At 39.5% G+C, this 23,599-nt stretch overlaps 1 protein-coding gene across 2 annotated transcripts in view; it reads left to right on the top strand.

Annotated features, from left to right (window-relative positions):
* Nucleotides 1–241: 241 nt before the first annotated feature.
* LOC115221598 overlaps nucleotides 242–23,599 on the top strand; it is a 24,289-nt gene continuing 931 nt past the window's right edge. The window contains exons 1-3 of one of the 2 annotated variants that reach the window (XM_036510693.1): nucleotides 242–593; nucleotides 13,878–17,473; nucleotides 17,504–23,599. The exon at nucleotides 17,504–23,599 is cut by the window's right edge and continues 931 nt beyond it. In XM_036510693.1, the coding sequence (XP_036366586.1) occupies nucleotides 14,154–17,473; nucleotides 17,504–23,599 (9,416 nt within the window). In that variant the 5' untranslated portion in view covers nucleotides 242–593; nucleotides 13,878–14,153. Of the gene's footprint in view, nucleotides 594–13,877 lie in introns of both variants that reach the window. The other variant, XM_029791798.2, reaches the window with a different exon arrangement.

Raw genomic sequence — 23,599 nt, forward strand, 5'->3', positions numbered from 1 at the left:
AAATACCGCTAAGCATTTCGCCCGGCGCGCTAACGTTTCTGCCAGCTCGCTTGTTCTTTACCGCAACCACGCACCGCAAACTAATACTGAGTGTATACCTCAGGCTCTATACTAGCCATTACGGGCGATCGAAGACGATAAGACGATAAGGTGTGACAGACCCATACCTCTGGCACTCTACTTAGAGACAATGAAACGAGACAATCGAACCGGAAGCACGTATAATTACCCCTCGCCGCCACAGTTACCTCCCCTTCGTTCCCAACTAATGGTACTTTGTTAAGCGCTAATAATTGAAGTGAATAATAATATATATACATACATGTACATATATATAAACATATTTATATACACACGCACTCACAGAACTATATATGTATCGGTATAACTATGTATGTATGTATTTATATTATTTGTATATAATTACCTGCTTGTTTTGCTACGTTTCTACAATGGAAATTAATCCTGATGGCTCTAAAATTCTACACCGTGGTCGTATTCCCTCCAAGATTCATCGGTTTTCTTCCTTTTAAAACTCTTAAATTCTGCTCGATTTCGTCTTTCAAATGAAACTGATGAAAGGAGAAATAACGGTAAGCAGTCGGAACTTTCTCTCTGTTGTTGTTTTTTTGTTTGTTTGTTTGTTTGTTTATTGTAATTAATTAATTATTTTTTTTAAATGCAGACATGATCGAAGTTAACTCGCAAACACACACGAAGTATTTTTCTATTTATTTTCTCAGGACATCGAAGAGGTGTACACTTTGTTTTATGTGGATGGCTGGATAGATAGATAGATAGATAGACAGACAGATAGATAGATAGATAAACAGACGGAGAGAGAGATGGATGGATAGGTAGGTAGGTAGATAGATAGATAGATGGCTAGATAGATAGATAGGTGGCTAGATAGATAGATAGGTGGCTAGATAGATAGATAGATAGATAGGTGGCTAGATAGATAGGTGGCTAGATAGATAGGTAGATAGATAGATAGATAGATGGCTAGGTAGATAGATAGATGGATAGATATGAGTGTGTATTTGTATATGTGGTGTTTGGGCTCCAGGTCAGGCCTGATTGAGCATTTAAACCATGACAAACCCTTCTCCTTTTCTTATATCTTTTAGTGCATCTTGGACTACAATTGTCCAGTGTGACTTTCCTTGTTGAGGGCGATAGGGTGCTATTTAAGGGAATGTAGCTGCCATTTCTTTGCTGTTAGAACGACTGCAAGAAGGCTTCCTCGTTGGTTCGAACCCTTCTGCGGGTCAAAACGAAAGAACGCCGTTCGATGTATATGTTATATAGGTACACGCACGTGTGTATATGCAAGTAGACGTGTTTATATGTGAGTGTAAATATAAAGAATATATGTATATAAATATATAGGCATTCCTTCGGTATAACTCGACAAAATCAAAACATTATAATCAAACATCATTATTATCGATTTAATATCCAATTTCCTTGTATAGATCAAAAGAAATTCATTAAGATTTTCTGTGGTCAGATGGTCTTCCTGTCGTCAATCCGTTTCCTTTTTTCTGAGCAAGGTTATAATTTTCCCAAGACTGCATGTTTTCTTAAAAAAATGCTAACACCGCTTGTATGATGGTGGTGTTTGTTTACGGACATTCGTGCGCGTGTGCACACAAACACATACTGTAGACTATATTTTGTTTTTCAGTTTCCTTCTACCAGCTTCACTTACAAGGCTTTGATCGTCCCATAGCTATAGTTAAAGAAGACACTTGCTCAAAGTGCCTTGAACTTACTCACACAGCCACGTGTGTATAAACGCACACATATTTGTCGTTGTTGATGTAGTCTAACCCTGGTCACCCTTGATCAAACAGACCTATGTTCGGAGGCATTTAAGACACGATCCCACAACCCTCCTATCTTATTAGGCTTTTCTAAGAATATCTTGTCCAACTTGTTCTCTTTTTCAAGACAATGCAGTGCTATGCAAGCGGGGATTTAGTGACTAATTCCTAAGTGTCAAGTAGACTACTAAATGCCTCCCCACTTTATATAGTTGTATACACACACAGACACACACACACATATATATAGTTATAAAATACAGTGTACATTTAAACACATCAGGAATCCACTCGTGGGATTCAGCACACTAGAAAGAACAGCTAAGTTCTATAACCACAAAAATTAGGGATAAAATTCGGCAGGAATGAAATGAAAAAATAAAAACATTTTATCCTCTAGTTTCCTGGACCAATTGGTTTCTGATTTTAGTTTAGCAAGTAAATAACCTGTAGCTGCCTAGGTGAAATCGTCTTCAGCAGGAACACCTTGGGTTAAATATATAAACACAAGGCGATCAAACTATGTGCCTCTAGTTTATATATCCTAATTTCTTCAAAATCTACTGCACAGGTGCAGCCCTTCGCCAGCAATGTCATCATCATCTTCAGTCGTCCATGAAAACATGCCTGGCCACAGGGAAATATTACCTTATATGGGAACACTTGGCAACAAGAAGGGTATCTTAGTTGTAGAAAACCTACCTCAGTGAATTCGTTGTGAATATGCGAAATTCAACATCAAAACGATGATGGTGGTGTGTGTGTTTGTGTCATTGTCATCACCATACTTATATGGTTTTTAGGGGTCTTTTCCTGTAGATTGTCTCACCACATGTGATCCTTTATTATCTCCATGAGGTCCAGTCTCTTTAGATCAACTTTCACCATTTCTACCCATGTCTTCCTTGGTCTTCTTCTTCTCTAGGCCGGCACTTTGTCTCACTGTCATCCTCAGTATGCACACGTCCACACCAGTACATTCTTCCTTCAGATGCAGTCATCATCATCATCATCGTTTAACGTCTGTTTTCCGTGCTAGCAGGAGTTGGACGGTTTGACCGGGGTCTGGGAAGCCAGGAGGCTGCACTAGGCTCCAGTCTGATCTGGCAGTGTTTCTACAGCTGGATGCCCTTCCTAACACCAACCACTCCATGAGTGTTGTGGGTGCTTTTTACGTGCCACCAGCACAGGTACCATATTTATACATATATATATATATATATATATAGCTTCCTAGCTATATGGTTTCGGGTTCAGTCCCACTGCATGGCACTTTGGCAGGTGTCTTCTGCTATAGCCCCGAGCCGACCGAAGCTTTGTGATTGAATTCGGTAGGCGGAAGTTACTGCCGTGTATGTATATGTGCGTGTAGGTGCTTGTGCCTCTCCGAAAGTGAGAGAGAGATAAATATATTCATGTATGTATTTATGTTTATGTAACTTTTCTTTTATTCACATTTTTCCTCTATTTTGTGCTCCATTGTTCATGCACACATCCAGCAGAGCATAATCACCTCATTTCTTTCTAGTCTTTGTACATTTCTGTTATCACTGCCCATGTTTCGCTACCATGCAGCATCTTGCTTCGTGCACAAGCATCATACAATCTGCCCATCACTTAGTGAGAAAAGCCCTTTGCTGCCAACAAAGACAATAACTCCCTAAACTTTTCCCACTCCATTTTTACTCTGCCTACTGTGTTGTTAGAACACACTCCTCGACTGCTAATTTTGTTGCCTTGGTATCAAAATTGATCAACTACTCCCAGGGAACCATCCGAGGATTTGGAAGAATCTAAAAGTACACACTCAAATCATTGAAATCGCAAAGCTCCAAGATAATGCCTGATTAATTAAAAACAATGTTAATGAATGAGCATTACATTTGACTGAGTAATCTGAAAATAGAAGATTTGCTTCCAAAGACATTCCTCTTTCATCCGAAGAACATGAGTGTTCTTAGTTGGATAATGAACACAATGTCTGTTCTTGCTTTATTCAGCATGCTAGCATTAATCTTTCTAGCTTCTCAGTTTATATTTAACCCTTTAACATTTAAACCGGCCATATCCAGTCCAAATGGTCTACCTGTTTTATGTTCAAACTGGCCAGATCCAGTCTTTCCCACCTACCCTACAATGTCATTCTAAAATTAAATGATTACATCTTCAAAATCTTGAAGCTACAAGATAATACGTGATTAATTTTTTAAAATATGGATACATAAACATTACATTTCAGTGAAATTCTGTATATATGTTCATGTTGTAATCAACCTGTGGGCAGAACAGAGTTTCTCAAAATGAATTTATTTAATTTGATGGCAGCATTTTGAGAGTAGTTTGCCTCTTGAATTTAATGATTTGACAGATGTTACTATGAAGATTTATGGTTAAAATGACTGTAGTGCAAAAGAGATATGTAAGGAGATGCTAGATTTATAAGGAAATGATTGCAGAAAGACAGAGAGAGGGAGGGCTGCCTTTAGTCAAACAAATCAACCCCAGGACTTATTCTTTGTAAGCCTAGTACTTATTCTATCAATCTCTTTTGCTGAACCACTAAGTTACGGGGACGCAAACACACCAACATCGGTGTCAAGTGATAGTGGTGGGGGACAAACACAGACACACAAGTACATACATACATACATATATATATATATATATATATTATATATATATATAATATATATATATATATATATATACGACGGGCTTCTTTCAGCTTCTGTCTACCAAATTCACTCACAAGGCTTTGGTCAGCCCGAGGCTATAGTAGAAGACAACTTGCCCAAGGTGCCATGCAGTGGGACTGAACCCGGAACTGTGAAGTTGGGTAGCAAGCTTCCAACCACACAGCCACTCCTGCACCTATGTATAATTATTATGTATACATAACTCTTGGCATCCTTCGTTCTCATACATATTATTGCAAGCTTCTTACAAAACTGATTGAAAGATTACAAAATTGTCCAGGCTCTATCCCTACGATATCATCGTTAATGCTACCTCAAAATCTTACATGCATCCTAAACATAGTTCTTTTTGGGACATACATATGTTGAACATGTCTCGAATTCTAATTTGGCATACGTTTCTACTGTATACTAGTAAAAGGCACGTAAAATCCGTGCCGGTGGCACGTAAAAAGCACTATCTGATCATGGCTGTTTGCCAGCATCGTCTGGCACGTAAAAAGCACCCACTACACTCACAGAGTGGTTGGTGTTAGGTAGGGCATCCAGCCGTAGAAACATTGCCTGATCAGACTGGGCCTGGTACAGCCTCCTGGCTTCCCAGACGCCAGTTGAACCGTCCAACCCATGCTAGAATGGAAAGCAGACGCTAAACGATGATGATAAAGGTGACTAAATGAATAAGTTTTAGTTATAATCAGTAAGTATAATTCATTCCTCATAAGTGATTTTTTTTTTTGAGCTAATCCCACCAACTTGTGGTATACCAAAATGGTAGTCATCTTCACCGTTGACAAACAAAAGCAAGGGTTATTCTAATGCATCATATGGAAGATAATAACAATGAGTTTCAGTGTGTATTTGATTTGACTGTCCTTACATCGGAGCAATGACATAGGTGTGGTGATAGTGGTTGTGATTAGGTTCTTAAAAGTGATGGTGTTGATGTAAAAATAGTGGATGAGATGTAGTAGTAATGATAAGGAGAGTATAATTCATGATGGTGAGCTGGCAGAAATGTTAGCGCACCGGGCGAAATGCTTAGTGGTATTTCGTCTGCCGTTACGTTCTGAGTTCAAATTCCACCGAGGTCGACTTTGCCTTTCATCCTTCCAGGGGTCGATAAATAAAGTACCAGTTTCGCACTGGGCTCGATGTAATTGACTTAATCCCTTTGTCTGTCCTTGTTTGTTCTCTCTGTGTTTAGCCCCTTGTGGGTAGTAAAGAAATAGGCATTTCGTCTGCCATTACGTTCTGAGTTCAAATTCCACCAAGGTCGACTTTGCCTTTCATCTTTTCGGGGGGCCGATAAATAAAGTACCAGTTTCGCACTGGGGTCGATGTAATCAACTTAATCCCTTTGTCTGTCCTTGTTTTGTCCCCTCTATGTTTAGACCCTTGTGGGTAATAAAGAAATAGGTAAGGGTAGTGGTGAATACATATATATATATATATATATATATATACACACATGCACATTCATAAAAGTAAATATATAACCATATATGCTTATGAACTTGTTCATACATGCAGTGCCTGATATCAGTCCAGATTAACTTCTCTGTCTGTCTGTCTGTCTTCCCATTCGTTCATCCATCCACACAATCATTCAATTGATCAATTGATCAATCAGTGTAACCAAATATCTGTATGACTGAATATCTGTGTCTTTCTGTCTAATCATTCTGCTTGTCTCACTGTCTACCTAGCAATCTCTGTCGAACTACTTATCCTCCCATCCATCCATCTATCTGTCTGCCACTTGCTTGCCTCACTTAGAAGTCAGTGATACAAGCAATTATTTATTGTGTCACTGGACTTGGAGTTGGTAAAAATATGCTTGGAGTGGCTGTGTGGTAAGTAGCTTGCTTACCAACCACATGGTTCCGGGTTCAGTCCTACTGCGTGGCATCTTGGGCAAGTGTCTTCTACCATAGCCTCGGGCCGACCAAAGCCTTGTGAGTGGATTTGGTAGACGGAAACTGAAAGAAGCCCGTCGTATATATGTATATATATGTGTGTGTCTGTGTTTGTCCGACCAACACCGCTTGACAACCGATGCTGGTGTGTTTACGTCCCCATAACTTAGCAGTTCGGTAAAAGTGACCAATAGAATAAGTACTAGGCTTACAAAGAATAAGTCCTGGGGTCGATTTGATCGACTAAAGGCGGTGCTCCAGCATGGCCGCAGTCAAATGACTGAAACAAGTAAAAGAGTAAGAGAGAGAGAGAGAGTATCTCAAAATAAATATGGTAAGGAAAGGGTTAATCTATGAACAGATAGAGGAGTCGGAATTGAAAATTCTGTATACCAACTCCACAGAATTGTGGTTCGTCATAGCAACAGAAACTGATGTGAAAGTTTAGATGTATTCTTGTTTCACGGGTTGCCAAGACAAGCTGTGAGTACGTATATCTTATTCAATTAATCTTAATTCTTTATTGCTCACAAGGGGCTAAACATAGATGGGACAAACAAGGACAGACAAACGGATTAAGTCGATTATATCGAGCCCAGTGCGTAACTGGTACTTAATTTATCGACCCCGAAAGGATGAAAGGCAAAGTCGACCTCGGCGGAATTTGAACTCAGAACGTAACGGTAGACGAAATACCGCTTAGCATTTCACCCGGAGTGCTAACGTTTCTGCCATCAATTATTCTGTCCATAAGCCTGTCTGTTTGTCCATCTGTCCACTTAGTCAAACTCTTAGGGTGTCAAAAACGAAACTATCAGTCAGTCTGTCAAGCCCTCTGTCTGTTCATTTATCTATTGCCTGTTGAATAGATTGTTCTGCTTGATAGACAGGTGAATAGGCTTAGTTATACAGCTGGAGAGATGTGATGACAGATGGGTAGTTCAGAGCTCACAGCTTCTCTTGGTCACCTGCATAGCTATCAATGTACGCCTAACTTTTCATAAAGTTCTGTAGTGACAGACAGGCCGATGGACAGATTTATTTCAGTGAAATAGTAATTTTATCAATTTTTATCAAATTGCTAAGTTACTGGACTGGACTCAGGTATGGAAACACATGTTTTTGTATGTATGGCCATAGGTGCAGGAGTGGCTGTGTGGTAAGTAGCTTGCTAACCAACCACATGGTTCCGGGTTCAGTCCCACTGCATGGCATCTTGGGCAAGTGTCTTCTGCTACAGCCCCGGGCCGACCAATGCCTTGTGAGTGGATTTGGTAGACGGAAACTGAAAGAAGCCTGTCGTATATATGTACATATATATATATATGTATGTGTGTGTATATGTTTGTGCGTCTGTGTTTGTCCCCCGTAGCATTGCTTGACAACCGATGCTGGTGTGTTTATGTCCCCGTCACTTAGCAGTTCGGCAAAAGAGACACCGATAGAATAAGTACTGGGCTTACAAAGAATAAGTCCCGGGGTCAAGTTGCTCGACTAAAGGCGGTGCTCCAGCATGGCCGCAGTCAAATGACTGAAACAAGTATAAAAGAGAAAAAGAGTTAAGTGTACAAAGCTGCAATCCAATGAGGGAGTCTCTAAATTAGATGTAAAGATGGCCTATACATGTTTGAAAGTGCCAGTCCTTGTACAACATATTTTATACTGTGATGGCTAGATAGTTCCCAGTTCCAATAAGCTTTGGCTTGTGTGGATTTTGTAGAGTACTGCTGTGGTAACCTGTGTCACTTAGCTCCATCAACTGTGATGTGTATGGATGAGGAGAGCTGCATAAATAAGTGCTGATCTCTAACTGTGGAGGGAACCTGTGGAAGTGGTAGACCCAGGAAGACGTGCGATGAGGTGATGAAATAGGATTTTAAGATGTTGAGTCTCACAGAAGCGATAACAAGTGACCGAGACTTTTGGTGATTTGCTGTACTTCAGAAGTCAAATCAAGCTTAGTGAAATGGTAGTTATGACCAGTACTGGTGATACATAAAAGGCACCGACTACACTCTGTGGAGTGGTCAGCATTAGGAAGGGTATCCAGCTGTGAAATGGTAGTTATGGCCAGTGCTGGTGATACATAAAAGGCACCGACTACACTCTGTGGAGTGGTCAGCATTAGGAAGGGTACCCAGCTGTAGAAACCCAGGCAAAACAGACCGGAGCCTGGTGCAGCACTCTGGCTCACTAGTGCTAGCATGGAAAATGGACACTAAATGATGATGATGGCTTGCATGGGTCAGACAGGATTTGTTGAGGCAGATTTTCTATGACCAGATGCACTTCCTGTTGCCAACACTTACATGTTTCCAAGCAAGGTTTGACTTCCCTCATGTTCAGACCTGTTTTTCATAGTTGACTGGAAATAAACAACATAACATATGTGACATTGATAATTTAAAACTGTCGCACAATGTCAAGACAAAGGCATACACAAAGACTCACACTCATACACATGCAAACAGCTGGCTTCTTTCAGTTTCCATCTACCCGATCGACTCACAAGGCTTTTGGTTGGCCTGGGCCTATAATAGAAGATGCCCAAAATGATCCCAAGACAACATGGTTGGGAAGCAAGTTTCTTAACCACACAGCCACACCTATGTCTAGGTCACACCTGTGTCTATGTCACACCTGTGACTAGGTTACACCTGTGTCTATGTCACACCTGTCTAGGTCACACTTGTGTCTAGGTCACACCTGTGTCTATGTCACACCTGTCTAGGTCACACCTGTGTCTAGGTCACACCTGTGTCTAGGTCACACCTGTGTGTAGGTCACACCTCTGTCTAGGTCACACCTCTGTCTAGGTCACACCTCTGTCTAGGTCACACCTCTGTCTAGGTCACACCTGCACCTATGTATGTACATACATAAAGACCCCCTTTCAGTCATGAATGACGATGAATATTCCCCTCCGAGGTACAAATCTGAGCAAGGTTGTTTGAGGAAGACCGGCAGTCACTCATGCATATCAGTGTCCCTTTTTCATGCCAGCAATGTTACCCAAGGGAAAGGCAAAGGGGCTGATATAACTTGGCACCAGTGACGTCGCAAATCTTTTCTACAGCTGAGTGAACTGGAGCAATGTGAAATAAAGTGTCTTGCTCAAGAACACAACACACCGCCTGGTCCAGGAATCAAACTCACTACCTCATGACTGTGAGCCCGGCACTCTGCACACTCATGTGCAAATATGTTTAAGTGATTAAGTTGTTTGCTTCACAAACGTGAGGTCTTTGGTTCAATCCCACTGAAGGGTACCTTGGGAGTCTTTTTATAAACTCTGTAGTGCATTGCTGTACTCACAAAGACACCCACCACATGAGAATTGGTATCTTAAAACTAAGGTACCACATAATGAAGCATTGGTGTGGGTGCTGGTACCATTGTAAATATCACTGGTAATGGTGCCAGGAAAGTGGTTGGCATTAGAAAGGGCACCCAGGTGTAAAAACCAAGCCAAAACTGACCATGGAACTTGGTGCAGCTTCTGGCCTGCTGATTTGCTCATCTGGAAGCCCACTATGTCACACTGGTTCTGTCCAAGAATTACGACATCAAAGATAAAAGTGTCTGTGGAATACTCAGCCACATACACAGAAATCACTGAGTTAGTAGTTCAGTTTATGAAACAACTGAAATAGTCATCATTGAACTTAATAGAAGATTTAAGGTAGTAGGGTGTAATTTGAGAGAGATTTGGCTACTGTTTCTAGCAAATCGAATGACCATGTAGTAGTTCCATCATTGACTCTTTGCTTTTCAAATGTCGGGCTGTTATATAACTTGATACTTAGTCGTTGTTAATTAGGTTCTCTCAACTCTGCTTGAGCTGACCATTGGCTCAAATATAACCAATGAAATACTTAGCATAGGAACCGCAATTCTTATAACCTCCCCCCTCCCCCATCCCCACTACACTCTGTATTTCAGTCTTTGCTGAGTGGCTGTGTGGTAAGTAGCTTGCTAACCAACCACATGTTTCTGGGTTCAGTCCCACTGCGTGGCATCTTGGGCAAGTGTCTTCTGCTATAGCCTCGGGCCGACCAAAGCCTTGTCAGTGGATTTGGTAGACGGAAACTGAAAGAAGCCTGTCGTATATATGTATATATATATATCATCATCATCATCGTTTAACATCCGCTTTCCATGCTAGCATGGGTTGAACGGTTCAACTGGGGTCTGGGAAGCCCGAAGGCTGCACCAGGCTAGTCAGATCTGGCAGTGTTTCTACAGCTGAATGCCCTTCCTAATGCCAACCACTCCATGAGTGTAGTGGGAGCTTTTTATGTGCCACTGACACAGGTGCCAGACGAGGCTAGCGAACGGCCACGCTCGGATGGTGTTTTTTTTGTGCCACTGACACAAGTGCCAGACAAGGCTGGCGAACGGCCATGCTCGGATGTTGGTTTTTACGTGCCACCGGCACGGAGGCCACATGTTTGTGTGTCTGTGTTTGTCCCCCTAGCATTGCTTGACAACCGATGCTGGTGTGTTTACGTCCCCGTCATTTGGCCATTCGGCAAAAGAGACCAATAGAATAAGTACTGGGCTTACAAAGAATAAGTCCCAGGGGGGTTGATTTGCTCGACTAAAGGCGGTGCTCCAGCATGGCCGCAGTCAAATGACTGAAACGAGTAAAAGAGTAAAGAGAGTTACTCAGTAGTCTGTTCTGCTGTAGCTGTTCCAGTCGAGTGGAGCATGCCATTGAGTATATATATGAACATTTATGATTGAGGTGCAGGAGAAACAGGTGTTCTGAAACTTGAGTCAGTGCACAAAAGTTTCAAAGGCTTTTGTTATTGTTCATGGTTACTATTGTTTGTTTGTTTTGTATTTTTGCTGTTTTCCACCCTTGTTTCATAGTTTCGTAAATGGTTTTTGCTCTGGGGGGGAAGGGAAGGTTTTTTTTTTTTTTTTTTTTTTTTGCAGCTGGTTGCCTTTCTTGCTGATGAATCAATCAAACAAGTTAAATCTTTATGTTTAGGCAAACAAATGAAATGGAGCAAGGAGAATTATGACACCTTGTTTAACTCTTTTCATGCCAATCGATCTAAGATCCTCCCTTCTGGTTCTATGATTCACAACTCTCCATTCATAGTAAAATTTAAACCATAATAGAAAGCGTTAGAACCTTTTGTTAAAAAAATATTCTGAAAACCAGCTCAATAATGAATAAATTAGTCATTTTGTGAACTATTTGTTGTATTTCATCATTTTAGAATCTTTTTTTCTTCTGTTTTTTAACAGGCATACCTTAAATCATTACTGTGTGGTTAAGATGCTTGCTATGCAACCAAATAACTTCAGGTTCAGTTCCACTGCATGTCACTTTGAGCAGGTGTCTTCTACAAGAGCCCCAAGCTAACCAATGCCTTGTGAGTGAATTTGACAGATGGAAATTGTAAGGGAACCCGTCCTCTGTGTGTGTGTGTGTTTGTCTTTATATCTCCATAACTTAGCAGTTCAGCAAAAGAGACCAATTGAATAAGTACCAGACTTAACAAAATCAATATTGGGGTCAATCTGTTTAGCTAAATCCTTCAACAGGATGCCACAGCATGGCCATGGTCCAATGACTGAAACAAGATAAATATTTATATATATATATATATATATATATATATATAAAGATGCATGTGGTTTTTACTGGCTTTGGTCATTGGGCTGTGGCCATGCTGGAGCACTGCTAAATGGGTTTTAGTTGATTATATTGACTCCCTGTACTTTGTCCTTATTGATCCCTTAAGGAGCAAATTTTAAGTGTTAAGTGTAAAGAGAAATATAACTAGATGCCACTGGTTTTTGTTGTTTGATGCAATTTTGTTTGCCTTACTCTCTCTCTCTCTCTCTCTCTCTCTGAGTTTCACTCACGAAGCTGGTCAGCCCAAATTTATGGTAGAGGATTCTTACACAAGATGCCATATAGTGAGGTCAATATTCCAACTCCCCCAAATCACAAGGTTGTTAAGAAGTGAAGCTCTTTTACTTCAACCAGTACTGACACGCTAGTCATTAGACAAGTTAACAGAGAAGCTCCTATATAATTGCTTGGCCTGCTAGTAATAGTAGCTAAATTTACCTTAAATCATACACTACTGGCTTTAGAAAAGTGATGATATATACATTGATATGATCACTGATCACTTTGACCGACCAGTCCGTCAGGCGTCCATTTGACACCGCTGGTCACAGCACGCTGTCCACTCCTCTCTGGATCGCGCCTTTCTCATCCACGTGATCCCAATCGTCACTCCACTGTCGTGGAGGTCTTCCGGGTGGTCTTTTCCGCTCTCACGTGGGTACCACTCGACAACTGCGTGCGTCCACCGATTATCAGTGAGCCGGGCGACGTGTCCAGCCCATCTATACATTGATATGATATAAACGACAAATTGGCAATCCCTAGATTATAAAATAAAATACTTTGTGATCTTAGTTCTGACTCTCTGAGCTACGAGTTCAAATCCTGCCAAAGACAACTTTGCTTTCCATCCTTTCAGGGTCGATAAAATAAACATACTAGTGAAGGGTGTTTGACTGTTGGTGTTGTTGGTTCCCTGTGGTATTTATTCCATCTTTTGGAGTCTGAGTTGGGTGATAGATACGTCACCATCACCTTGTGCTTGAGTGCCTTTAGAAGAGTTCTCCTTGTTGCCTGTATTGTGGTTGCATAAAAAACAATTTCACTTTCAAACCGGAATCAGCAGTACACAAGGTAACAAGGATGAAGTTTTAAATTACAGGTGCCGGTGGCACATAAAAAGCACCCACTACACTCGCAGAGTGGTTGGCGTTAGGAAGGGCATCCAGCTGTAGAAACACTACCAGATCAGACTGGAGCCTGGTGCAGCCTCCTGGCTTCCCAGACCCCAGTTGAACCGTCCAACCCATGCTAGCATGGAAAGCGGACGCTATTTAACATAGGCCTGAATAATTCATCATCATCATCATCATCATCGTCGTTTAACGTCCGTTTTCCGTGCTAGCACGGGTTGGACGGTTCGACCGGGGTCTGGGAAGCCAGGAGGCTGCACCGGGCTCCAGTCTGATCTGGCAGTGTTTCTACAGACCAGACTGGAGCCTGGTGCAGCCTCCTGGCTTCCCAGACCCCGGTCAATTCCTGAACATTTAATATTTTAAATGCAAATTGACGTGGGGTGGACTGGGCAGAATATTTTCATAATTTGAAGTCTTTCGTGTGAAACTGCTCTGCTGTGATGATGTGAGATCCTTATTCTCCTATTGAAGGTGAATGAATATTATGCCATGTGAGGAAGATAGCATTTGAACTTTTTATATTTACATTAATTAATTAATTAATTAATACAGTTAGATATTGTATCCTGATTTCTTTACTGTTTACTAATTCACTGAGTATCATTTTTTTCATATGCAATAACAAAAGCTTTTCTTTCTTTCAGCATCTCCATAGATCAACTCACACCAATTCATGACAGAAGCAAGTTTCTGTGACGTATATATTGAAGACCCTGGTAACATTTGGTACCTTCTACATAAGTTATCTCCATGGTAACCGATATTCACTTATATCATTTCTCTTCAACTGTTGCCATGGTACCTAATACAGGGATTTGTAAGTGGCTCATATTTTTCATCAGCTACTCTATTACTTCTCAAGAAAGAGAAGCTTTGTTGTGATCTTGAACCAGGTTAACTAGATTGCTTCCGATCACATCATGGATAGTACGGACCAGAATGCATCAGTCGAATGGCCACCTATATTGAACTTTGTAAACAATACTGCAGGTACAAAGGAACTCCCTTTTCTTGCAAATGGGAACTCAAGCATGTCTGCAATTACAGACATTACAGCTTCAAAGAAATATACCTGTAACTATTGTTCAAAATCATTCTCTCGCAACGGCCACTTGGTGATGCACCGTCGTATTCACACAGGTGAACGCCCTTACGTTTGCCAACAGTGTCACAAAGCCTTCACTCAGTCCAGTGCTCTCTATCGCCATATGAAAATCTGTACTAAAGTGCCAAACAAAGATAGCCTGGAGTTATCAGCTAACGTGAAAATGCTAGAGACTTCTATTGCGGCAGCAGAAAAGCAGTATGCAATGCTATCTGCTTCAGAAAGTGCGTTTACATCACTCGGAACACTTTCAAATGATAATACTGAAACAAATGATGACATAATGTTTGTTTGTTGTAATAAAACATTTAGAGATTCTTCTGATTACAATGAGCACATAGCTGGTCACAATGACCCGTCTCAATCTGAATTATTGAGCCTGTTACCAAACAACCACAGCCAAGTCGATGGTATGATGAAGGACGTTACTACTATCAATAAAATAGGAAAGAAACAAAACCAGTTCCATAATAAGACAAACACATCTATAAATGGTAAAAAGCAGTCGTCAACCAAAGAAAATTTGAATATGTTGTCAAGTTCTGAGTCGCAGTATCAAATAATTGTTCGTGATAATCCGCCGGAGGTGACAAAAGATGGTCTTGACCAAAACAAGATCACCATCAATCTAACTGATAACCATATGGAATCTCCAAAGAACAACTTATGCTTTTCTCAAGCAAATAACCAACATGATCCCATATTTGATCCAATAACAATTGAACTAACTGACCAATCTCAAGATAGCACGTATGTCTGGGATAAAAATAATATGTCACCTGGTAACAGTTCTAATAAACAGTTAAAAATCGACCATTCTCAGTTATCAGACATTGATAGTTTGGCTGAAAATCTCAGACTGTTGCGGGAGAAAACCGATGCAATTACCAAAAAAACATTACCAAAAGACTGCTCTAGCGATACATCCATTGGTATTTTTACTTCACAAGATTCTCTGTCTTCAGATCAGTTGCTTGCTTGTAACGGGGACAAATCTTGGAAGGACTCATCTAATTCTTTCTCAACTCAAATTCTGCCAAATAATGATTTGACAAGTAGTAAACATTTCAACCAATTATCTCATCAAAGTGACAATGAAAAAATTGCCGAAAATGCTAACAAAGTTCAAAAAAATATAAATTCCAAGTTAAAATCTTCTGTGAAAAGCAAAATTCACCAACACTTAACTTGCCAGTTCTGCTCCCGCCAATTCACACGTACTAGCCGTTTGACCCAGCATTTGCGTACGCATACAGGAGAAAGACCCTTTAAATGTGATTTTTGTGGTAATTCATTTACACAATCAAGTGCACTTAATCGCCATCTAAAGACATGCAGTGTTGCCCAAAGCATTAATTCGAATATTCAGTGGGACACCACTGCACAATATCACCTTACCTCTGACTTAACCCTTGGCAGTGACATTTCTTTCACGTGTCAGTTCTGTGGTGACAATTTTCAACAAGTGTCTAAATATGACAGCCACTCAAAAGTGTGTCCAGCAGCACATAAAAGTCAATTAAAGCCTAATGAAGATGTTGTGCATGATGACTTTGATATAGTTAATGATCACACTGATTCAACCAAGAACAGCTTTGTAAAAACTCCATCCCCCCTACTAAAAAATGCTTCAACTTCCATGATTAAAAGTAAGACACAAAGTTTCAAAGCTTCTATACCTGAGTCTAGACAAGTAAAACGTAGGAAAAAAAGTTTTAATACAAAAAATGATAGAACCTATCAGTGTAGCATTTGTTTAGTTGAGTTTGTATCATATCCTCACCTTAAAGTCCATATAAAGAAACACCTTCGGGTTAATACTTTATCAAAGACTTCTCAGTTGCAGAGTCGGAATTCTTCAACCAGTAATTTAATGCGATCTTTTTCAGCAAGAAACAAACACATCACAAGATCTAAAACTTCAACTAAAAAATCCCCTAGTAAGTCTTTAAATCATAGAGAGTTCTTAAACAAAGTTAATTCGCTGATAATGAAAAAGAACTCTTCACATTCAACCAGTAACTCTGAGTTTCAAACTGAGCATCCATTGACCAACTCTAACACTTGCAAATCAAATATTTCTCTGTTACCTGATAAAACTAGCAAGATATCAGAATCCCTTGACACCAAAGGAAAACCTACTGTTGCAATGGTTAACAAAGGAAATGTTTTTAACACACGCAGTGGTGTTGAAACCAAATCCAATTCGTCAACTACTTTTGTTTGTGATATTTGTTCCAAGCCTTTCCATTCCTCCATTGTGTATCAGATTCACAAAGCTTCACATTCCAGTGAGTCTAAAAAAACCTCCCATTCTCAAATAGACTCCAATGCCAACAAATCCATTCATAATGAAGACGTCAACATTTTAGAGCAAAGAGATCTTGTTAGTTCTAATTCGCGTGTTGCTGTGGAGACTGTAAATGAATTTGACATTCAGCGCAAAAGTTTCCCTTGCAGTTATTGCCCCAAGGAATTCTTCAAACAATCTCATCTGGAAACACACATCCGAGTACACACAGGGGAGAAACCGTTCCAGTGTGAGAGTTGTGGTCGTGCCTTTTCACAGTCAAGTGCTCGAAACAGACACACCAAAACTTGCTTACGAGTCAGATACCCAGAGTTAAATGTCTCCATTAAAACCACTGGAAATGCCGTTAGTGGAATGGAGCGTTCTGAAGTAATTAACTTGGACAGTAAAATCAGAGAGGACAGTCTTGATCCTGACAATTTCACTTTTACCTGCTGTGGCCAAGTCTTCAGTAGCAGCAAAGAGCTGCGGAATCATGTTGAGTGCCACAGAAAAGGCAAAGATACAATCTCCTTGCAAGATAGTGAACTAAATGATGATCTTCTGTACAATTCCCCGTTGATGCTGGAAAGCTTTACTGATTCTCAGTTGCTCTCAAGACACATGAGAAAGAATTATATCAGGAAATATAAAGGTACCAAGCAGTTGAGTCGTAATGATTTCAAGCAAGAAAAAGGTAGCTTGGAATTTTTTAGCAATGTTTTAGTTGCTAATCACCAAACCTCTGATTGTTCTTCCAGTTCCAGTCAGTCAGTCAACTCAGCCAGACTTAATTGTTCTACACAATCAAATTCAGCAGAAAATGAGGCAGTTTTAAACGCTTACAAACCAGAAGCCACTGTTTATAAAAATAGCAAGCTTCTCCATGGGACTCATACCTTAAATAATCTTGACAAGGCAAAATTTGATGGTACTTTGAACAGTTCATACTCTGAGGAACAGGAAAATATGATTCTTGGGAGTGCCCTGCAAGTTGTGCACAATAATCTCCAAGAATGTTCTGGTGAGCTAAAAATTGATCAGATTGAAGAAGGTGTCAGCTGTCAGGAAAATTCCATGATTGCATCTAATTCTAATGTAACAAAACCAACAGCTGTCGTTGAACTGACTAACCAACTAAGAGGCGCAAATCGTTTCCGAAGTTTGCAATCCAATGATTCTAGTATATCACCTGAAATTCCTGAACCTAATGTCACTTTGACCTTAGGAAGTGACTTTAGAGACATGATTACAACTGATATTTCTCAGATTGCTGACTCTTCCGTGAACAGCAATACAGATGAACCTCCAAATTTCGAAGATAGCCATTTCCATACTTATTCGCCAGAAACCCCACCGTTTTCTTCCAGCTTTTATTCCACAACTGCAAAATCCAAGCCCGACCGAAAAGGTTGCACTGACATGACAATCAGTGATGCACCAGCAATTTACAGCAATAGCTCTAATGTGAGCCAGCTAAAAGATCAATATCATATGGATGATAATACTATAAGTAATTGTTCGATTGGTTTTGAAAAAGTTTCGAGTCCTCAAGAGCAGTGCAGTGTCAATGTAACATTATCTGTTGCTGAGAAATCACTGACCTGTTCAAAATGCTCCAAAACGTTTGAAAATTCTGGTACTTTTTATGAACATTCAAAGAGCTGTGCAATGATATTGTCAGAATCCTGTATTGCTAACACCGTAGACAAGCAAGTGACTAATGATTTAGTAATTACCGGTCAGCTGGATTCAAACTCTACCGAGAGCAAAACAACCAGAGAGGCAATTAGTCCTCTACAGAATAAGTCAGATAATTCCAAACTGTTTGAGAATTGGCAACTTTTATCTAGTTTATCTGACCAACATGATGACAAAAGTAAATGTTCTGATAATCTTAGCTCTATGGACAGTTTAGGCAACACTTCTGCGTGTGATATGCTTTCTTACACTTCCAAAGCAGAAAATATTGACATTTCTGGTCAAACTGATGAGCAGTGTAGCACTCTGTCAAATAACTTATCTGAACAGGAAATTACAACCAACAATAAAGATTCAGTGAGGAAATTTTCTTGTTCTTATTGTGCTGCATCATTTTCTTCATTGATGCTACTAGAAGAGCATGTCCTTCTCCACACAAATAAAAAGCATTATGTTTGTTGGTTTTGTAAGGAGAACTATTATTCATCGTCTAAATTTGAGCAACATCTGAAAATATGTGGTACTTCTACCACCTTTGCGAATCTGTCGGCTGAAAATATTTCCAACAACAGTACTAAAGGTAAAAGCTCTCAGTTTGCTGACATCGTTTTGTGTTCTCCACTGACTGTTGCAAACAACCAGTCTGACTGTGAAGACATTGATGAAAATGGTTGCCAGGATAAAGTGACTGAACAGTCAGTAGTTTGTGATAGTTTAGAAAGGACACAAAACACTTCTAATGTTCAGCCTTTGAAAGGAGAGTTGCTGTCAAAAGCAAGGACTGTAGGCAGATCTAGCAACAATAGCAGCTCTTGTGCTCTGTATCGCAACAAAGTAAACCTGGATGAGCATTTAGCTTTGAATAATATAACTACTAATAGATCGTCACTTGGTGAGAAGACAGGAGAGAAAATTCTGAACCGGTCAGTTTCTCAGGAAAATATCAAATTGAAATCAGGGACTGAAACAAACAGTGATAGTAAGGATAATAACAATGATAGTAGTTCCCAGCAGTTAGACCAAATAGTGATTGATTTGAAAGAAGTTAATGGTGATTTATCTACATCTGATAAAAATACCAATAAAGAGGGTACAGTTAGTTTCAATAAAGATGGTATGAATCTTACAAACAGTTGTAAGATGTTTGTTTGTTGCAACCAAACATTCATGGAAGATGATTTTAATGAGCATATGAAGAGTTTCCATATAAAAGACAATCACTCGACTGATGTTGACAGTTCTGTAATACGTTCAGAGGTACAACACTCTGAAAATATGCAAACGATCTCAAATGTTGTACTATCAGACTATCAAAGAACAGCAAGTAAAAATGAGAGAAAAACACTGCTTCATAATTCAGATAACATCATCTCCAAACCTAATTGGGCCTCTTCAAATGAGGAGAACCAGTCTGAAACTCGGCGCTATGTCTGTCAATATTGTAATCGTGGATTTTCACGGTCTGGTCATTTAATGCAACATCTTCGCACCCATACAGGAGAGAGGCCATACTCATGTCAGTACTGTACAAAAGCATTCACCCAGACTTCTGCTCTCAACAGACACCTGAAAACCTGTTGCCGAATTAAGTTACTAATGCTTCACAATATACAGACCCGAACAAAAGAAGATGAAGGGGACCTAATCCAAATAGATTCAGACTTGGATAAAAATAAAAGTTCTTTATTGTCTGAGCAAAATGTAGCTGGAGAGGATTATCAATTAAATAGAGATTATAGCCAGATGTCTGAGGTGAGATTTAATAGTATTGATAAAATCCCTTGTGAAGAAGGCAATGAAGGTATCATAAAATGTGAATACTGTAGCTGTGAGTACCTGAAACTTGACGACTTTATCAAACACCAGAAGGTCTGTTCTTTTAAGATAAATTGCACTCAAGTGGACTCTGGAAGTAAAAATTATACACAAGAGATTAATTTGTCTTCTAGGAATAATTCCAGTCAGAACAATAGAAACCTTGAAAGTTGTGCTTCAAGCACAGTATACCGCCCAGACATTCAAATTAAAACAGAAATTGTTGATGTTACATATAATTGTCCCTTTTGTGATGAGATATTTTCTGATAAGAGTGATGTAATTTCACATTTAATAACTCATTCATTAGACATTAATCAGCAAAATATTGCCAACCAACAAATATTTTCTGATGATCAAGAGAATCTAGTCAATCCTTGTGAAGATATGTCTGCTACATTGATGAAAGAGAGTAACCACACAGACTCCTCTGATATGACCTCTCCTACATTAGTGAAAAACGAAGATACCTGTACATTTACATGTTGTGGTCAAATGTTTGTAGGCAATGATAGTTTTAACTTACATCTAGCTAGCCACCAATCTTTTAAAGATTGGAATACTTCTGAACCGAACAGTTTTGATGAGAACAATTCTGAAATTAGACATCAGTCAACATTTCTAGATAATTCTTCCACAATCAAGAGAGAAGATAAAGATGATGAAGATGAGAATTTTATCATTGAAGTCTCATCTAAAGATCCAGTCTCTAACAAAGAATCTCTCTTAGAATCTAGTTTATATAATAAGAAATCTAAAGGTCTGAATAAAACAAATTCTGATGGTGTTTGCCATCTTCAAGCTATGGAATCCAATTCACCAGATTTATTATTTAATCTAAAAAATTCTTCTCTTGCTTCTCAAGCTCTGGTTTCTATGGACAAAAGTAGAAAGCTTGAAATTGAGAAGCAAATGTCTGCTATGAATAATTATGTTGTCTGGGAGGATTCCAGCAACAACTGGAACCAGTGGAACATGGACTCATCTACAAATATTTCATCCACACCTTTATTCAAAAGATTTGCATGTAAGTATTGTGAAAAGACTTTCACCCGTAGTGGTCATCTGATTATGCACCATCGTACTCACACAGGAGAACGACCATTCCGATGTAGCCATTGTCAGAAGGCCTTTACCCAGTCAAGTGCTCTCAACAGGCACAGAAAGACATGCAGTTTTGCTCGAGTAGCTCTGTCAGTGTCAGGGAATGAATGGCCTGAAACGACAGCAGCACTTGACTTGGATAAAACATCAAACCAATTCATATGTTGTGGTTTTGTCTTTGATAAAAGAGATGAGTTCTATTCGCATTACGTTGGTCATGGCATTTACATATGTGACTGCTGTGAGATGACATTTAGTGATTTTGAACAGCTTCTTTCTCACTTGAAATTCAAACAGAGCGAATTAGAATCCCCTACCATGACTCCAGCTGTATCCCCCAGACAGTGTCCCCAGTGTCAGACTGTCTTTGCTGATTTAATTTCTTTACTAATACACATAAACTCTAATCATAAATCTACTGCCTTAGCAAAATCTCAGACAAGCTCAGTATCTAATCAGGATTTTGTACCCAATTACAATGATGGGTCCGTAACTTCAAAAAAATCCAAAGTATTCCAAGTACCACTCAGCTCCAGTCGAACTGTATATTCCGCTCCTGAAATACAATTGAAGATGTCAGACTCAGGTTCTACCAGTAAAACTGGTAATGTCAAAAAATTTCCTTTAATGAAGAGAGGAACTCTTCCAAACAAGTTGCATCCCTACAGCAAATCTCGTCAGAATAAGCAGGATCACAGCCGCTCGTTACAGTTTCAGCGAAGAAAATTTTCCAACTTTAATCTGGATGGAAAGACTTCTAACCCTGATAATTCCCAATTAGGGTTGGTTGCGAAAAATTCTCTCAACCAGAATGTGCGTAGAGTAATTAAAAAAGCTTTGAATAACATCAACAAGTACAGGTTTTCGACTGAACGTATATTGTCTCCTTTCACTCGAAAATTCTATGCTCAAGCTGAAAGTCGTAGACATCATGCTGCAGCGTCTCCTTTCTCTGGCATCACCTTACCAGAAGAGCAACATAATCAGCCTTTCATCATAGAAAATCCATCGTTAAGAGAACATTCTAGTCAACCTGAAATATCCATTTTGAACTTTGAAAATCCATCAGAGAGTGATCAATGCTCTAAGCAGTATTCAATTGATAAATTGAAACAATTCTCAAATGAAATTACGATAAATTCAATTAACGATCCGGATTCAGGAGCTAATTCAAGGAGAGAACACAAATTTTCTAATTTAGTTGTTGAACAATCTCCAAAAATCTCAATTCCAAATAATAACCTGGTTCCAGTTCAAAGTAAAGCACAAAGATTTGAAAAACAAATAATGCTGAAAAAGTCATTATCAAAACAAAATCCAGGAGAAAAATTTAATGCTAAGTCCAAGTATAGTTCTTTACAGACATCTTTAAAATCTAAGCAAGGCAATACAACCACTACTAGAAACAGTGAGTGTGCTACTGGCAAATCTAAAAACAAAGTTACCCAGTTAGATAAATCATATAACCCTGCAGTTGTTAATCCCACTACAGATAGTTCGTTAAAGCAAAACTTATCTCGGTTTGTCTGCACTCATTGTAGAAAAGGTTTCACTCGCTCTAGTCACTTAAAAATGCATCTCCGGATTCACACTGGAGAACGTCCATTCAAATGTTCTGGTTGTGGTAAGCAATTCACACAAGCCAGCGCTCTCAACAGGCACCGCAAGACTTGCTTTCTAGTGATTCATAATACAAGTATACTTCCTGAAGATAGGATAGTGAAAGATCCAGAAAAAACTACTCGAAACCAGAACAGACTCAAGGCCAATGCAACAACTTCTCTTTTCCAGTGTGTGACAAGTAACAATCAAGATTATGTAGGAAATGGCATTTCAGAAACACACAAGAAGCCATCGAAGGCAGAAACAGTCTTTGCTAATGTGTCTAAACAGAAGTTGCACAGAGCTGAAAATCCTGATTTAGAACCAGAATATCTTAGTAATGTCTCTAAAAAAACTGTTAACTTACTTGATGAAGAAACTAGTAGAACAGTGTCTGCTTTCACAAAGGAGAAGGAAGGCAGGCATAAGAAAACATCTTTAACAACAACTAGCAATAAAATCAACCGCAAAAGGTTGCATACAGGGATTGGTAGCAGACTGATGAAAAAACTGAAGCTGTCAAAACGAGGAAAGCTTCACTCAAGTTATGATTTTAATAGTGACTTGAATTGCCTTTCAAGAAGACAAGCGATTAATTCTTTGTTAGATGATCACCATAGTTTAAAGGAAAGAAGCAAAAGTCTTTTAACGGATACGGCACCTTCTGTTAACAACCCAACAAGCTTTCCTCAAAGGAGTTGCAAGAAAAAACAGTTGACCAAAACCCCTAGTGCGAAACCATGTACAGA

Source organism: Octopus sinensis, linkage group LG18, assembly GCF_006345805.1.
Source record: "Octopus sinensis linkage group LG18, ASM634580v1, whole genome shotgun sequence".
In the NCBI taxonomy this organism is placed as follows: Eukaryota; Metazoa; Mollusca; class Cephalopoda; order Octopoda; family Octopodidae; genus Octopus; species Octopus sinensis.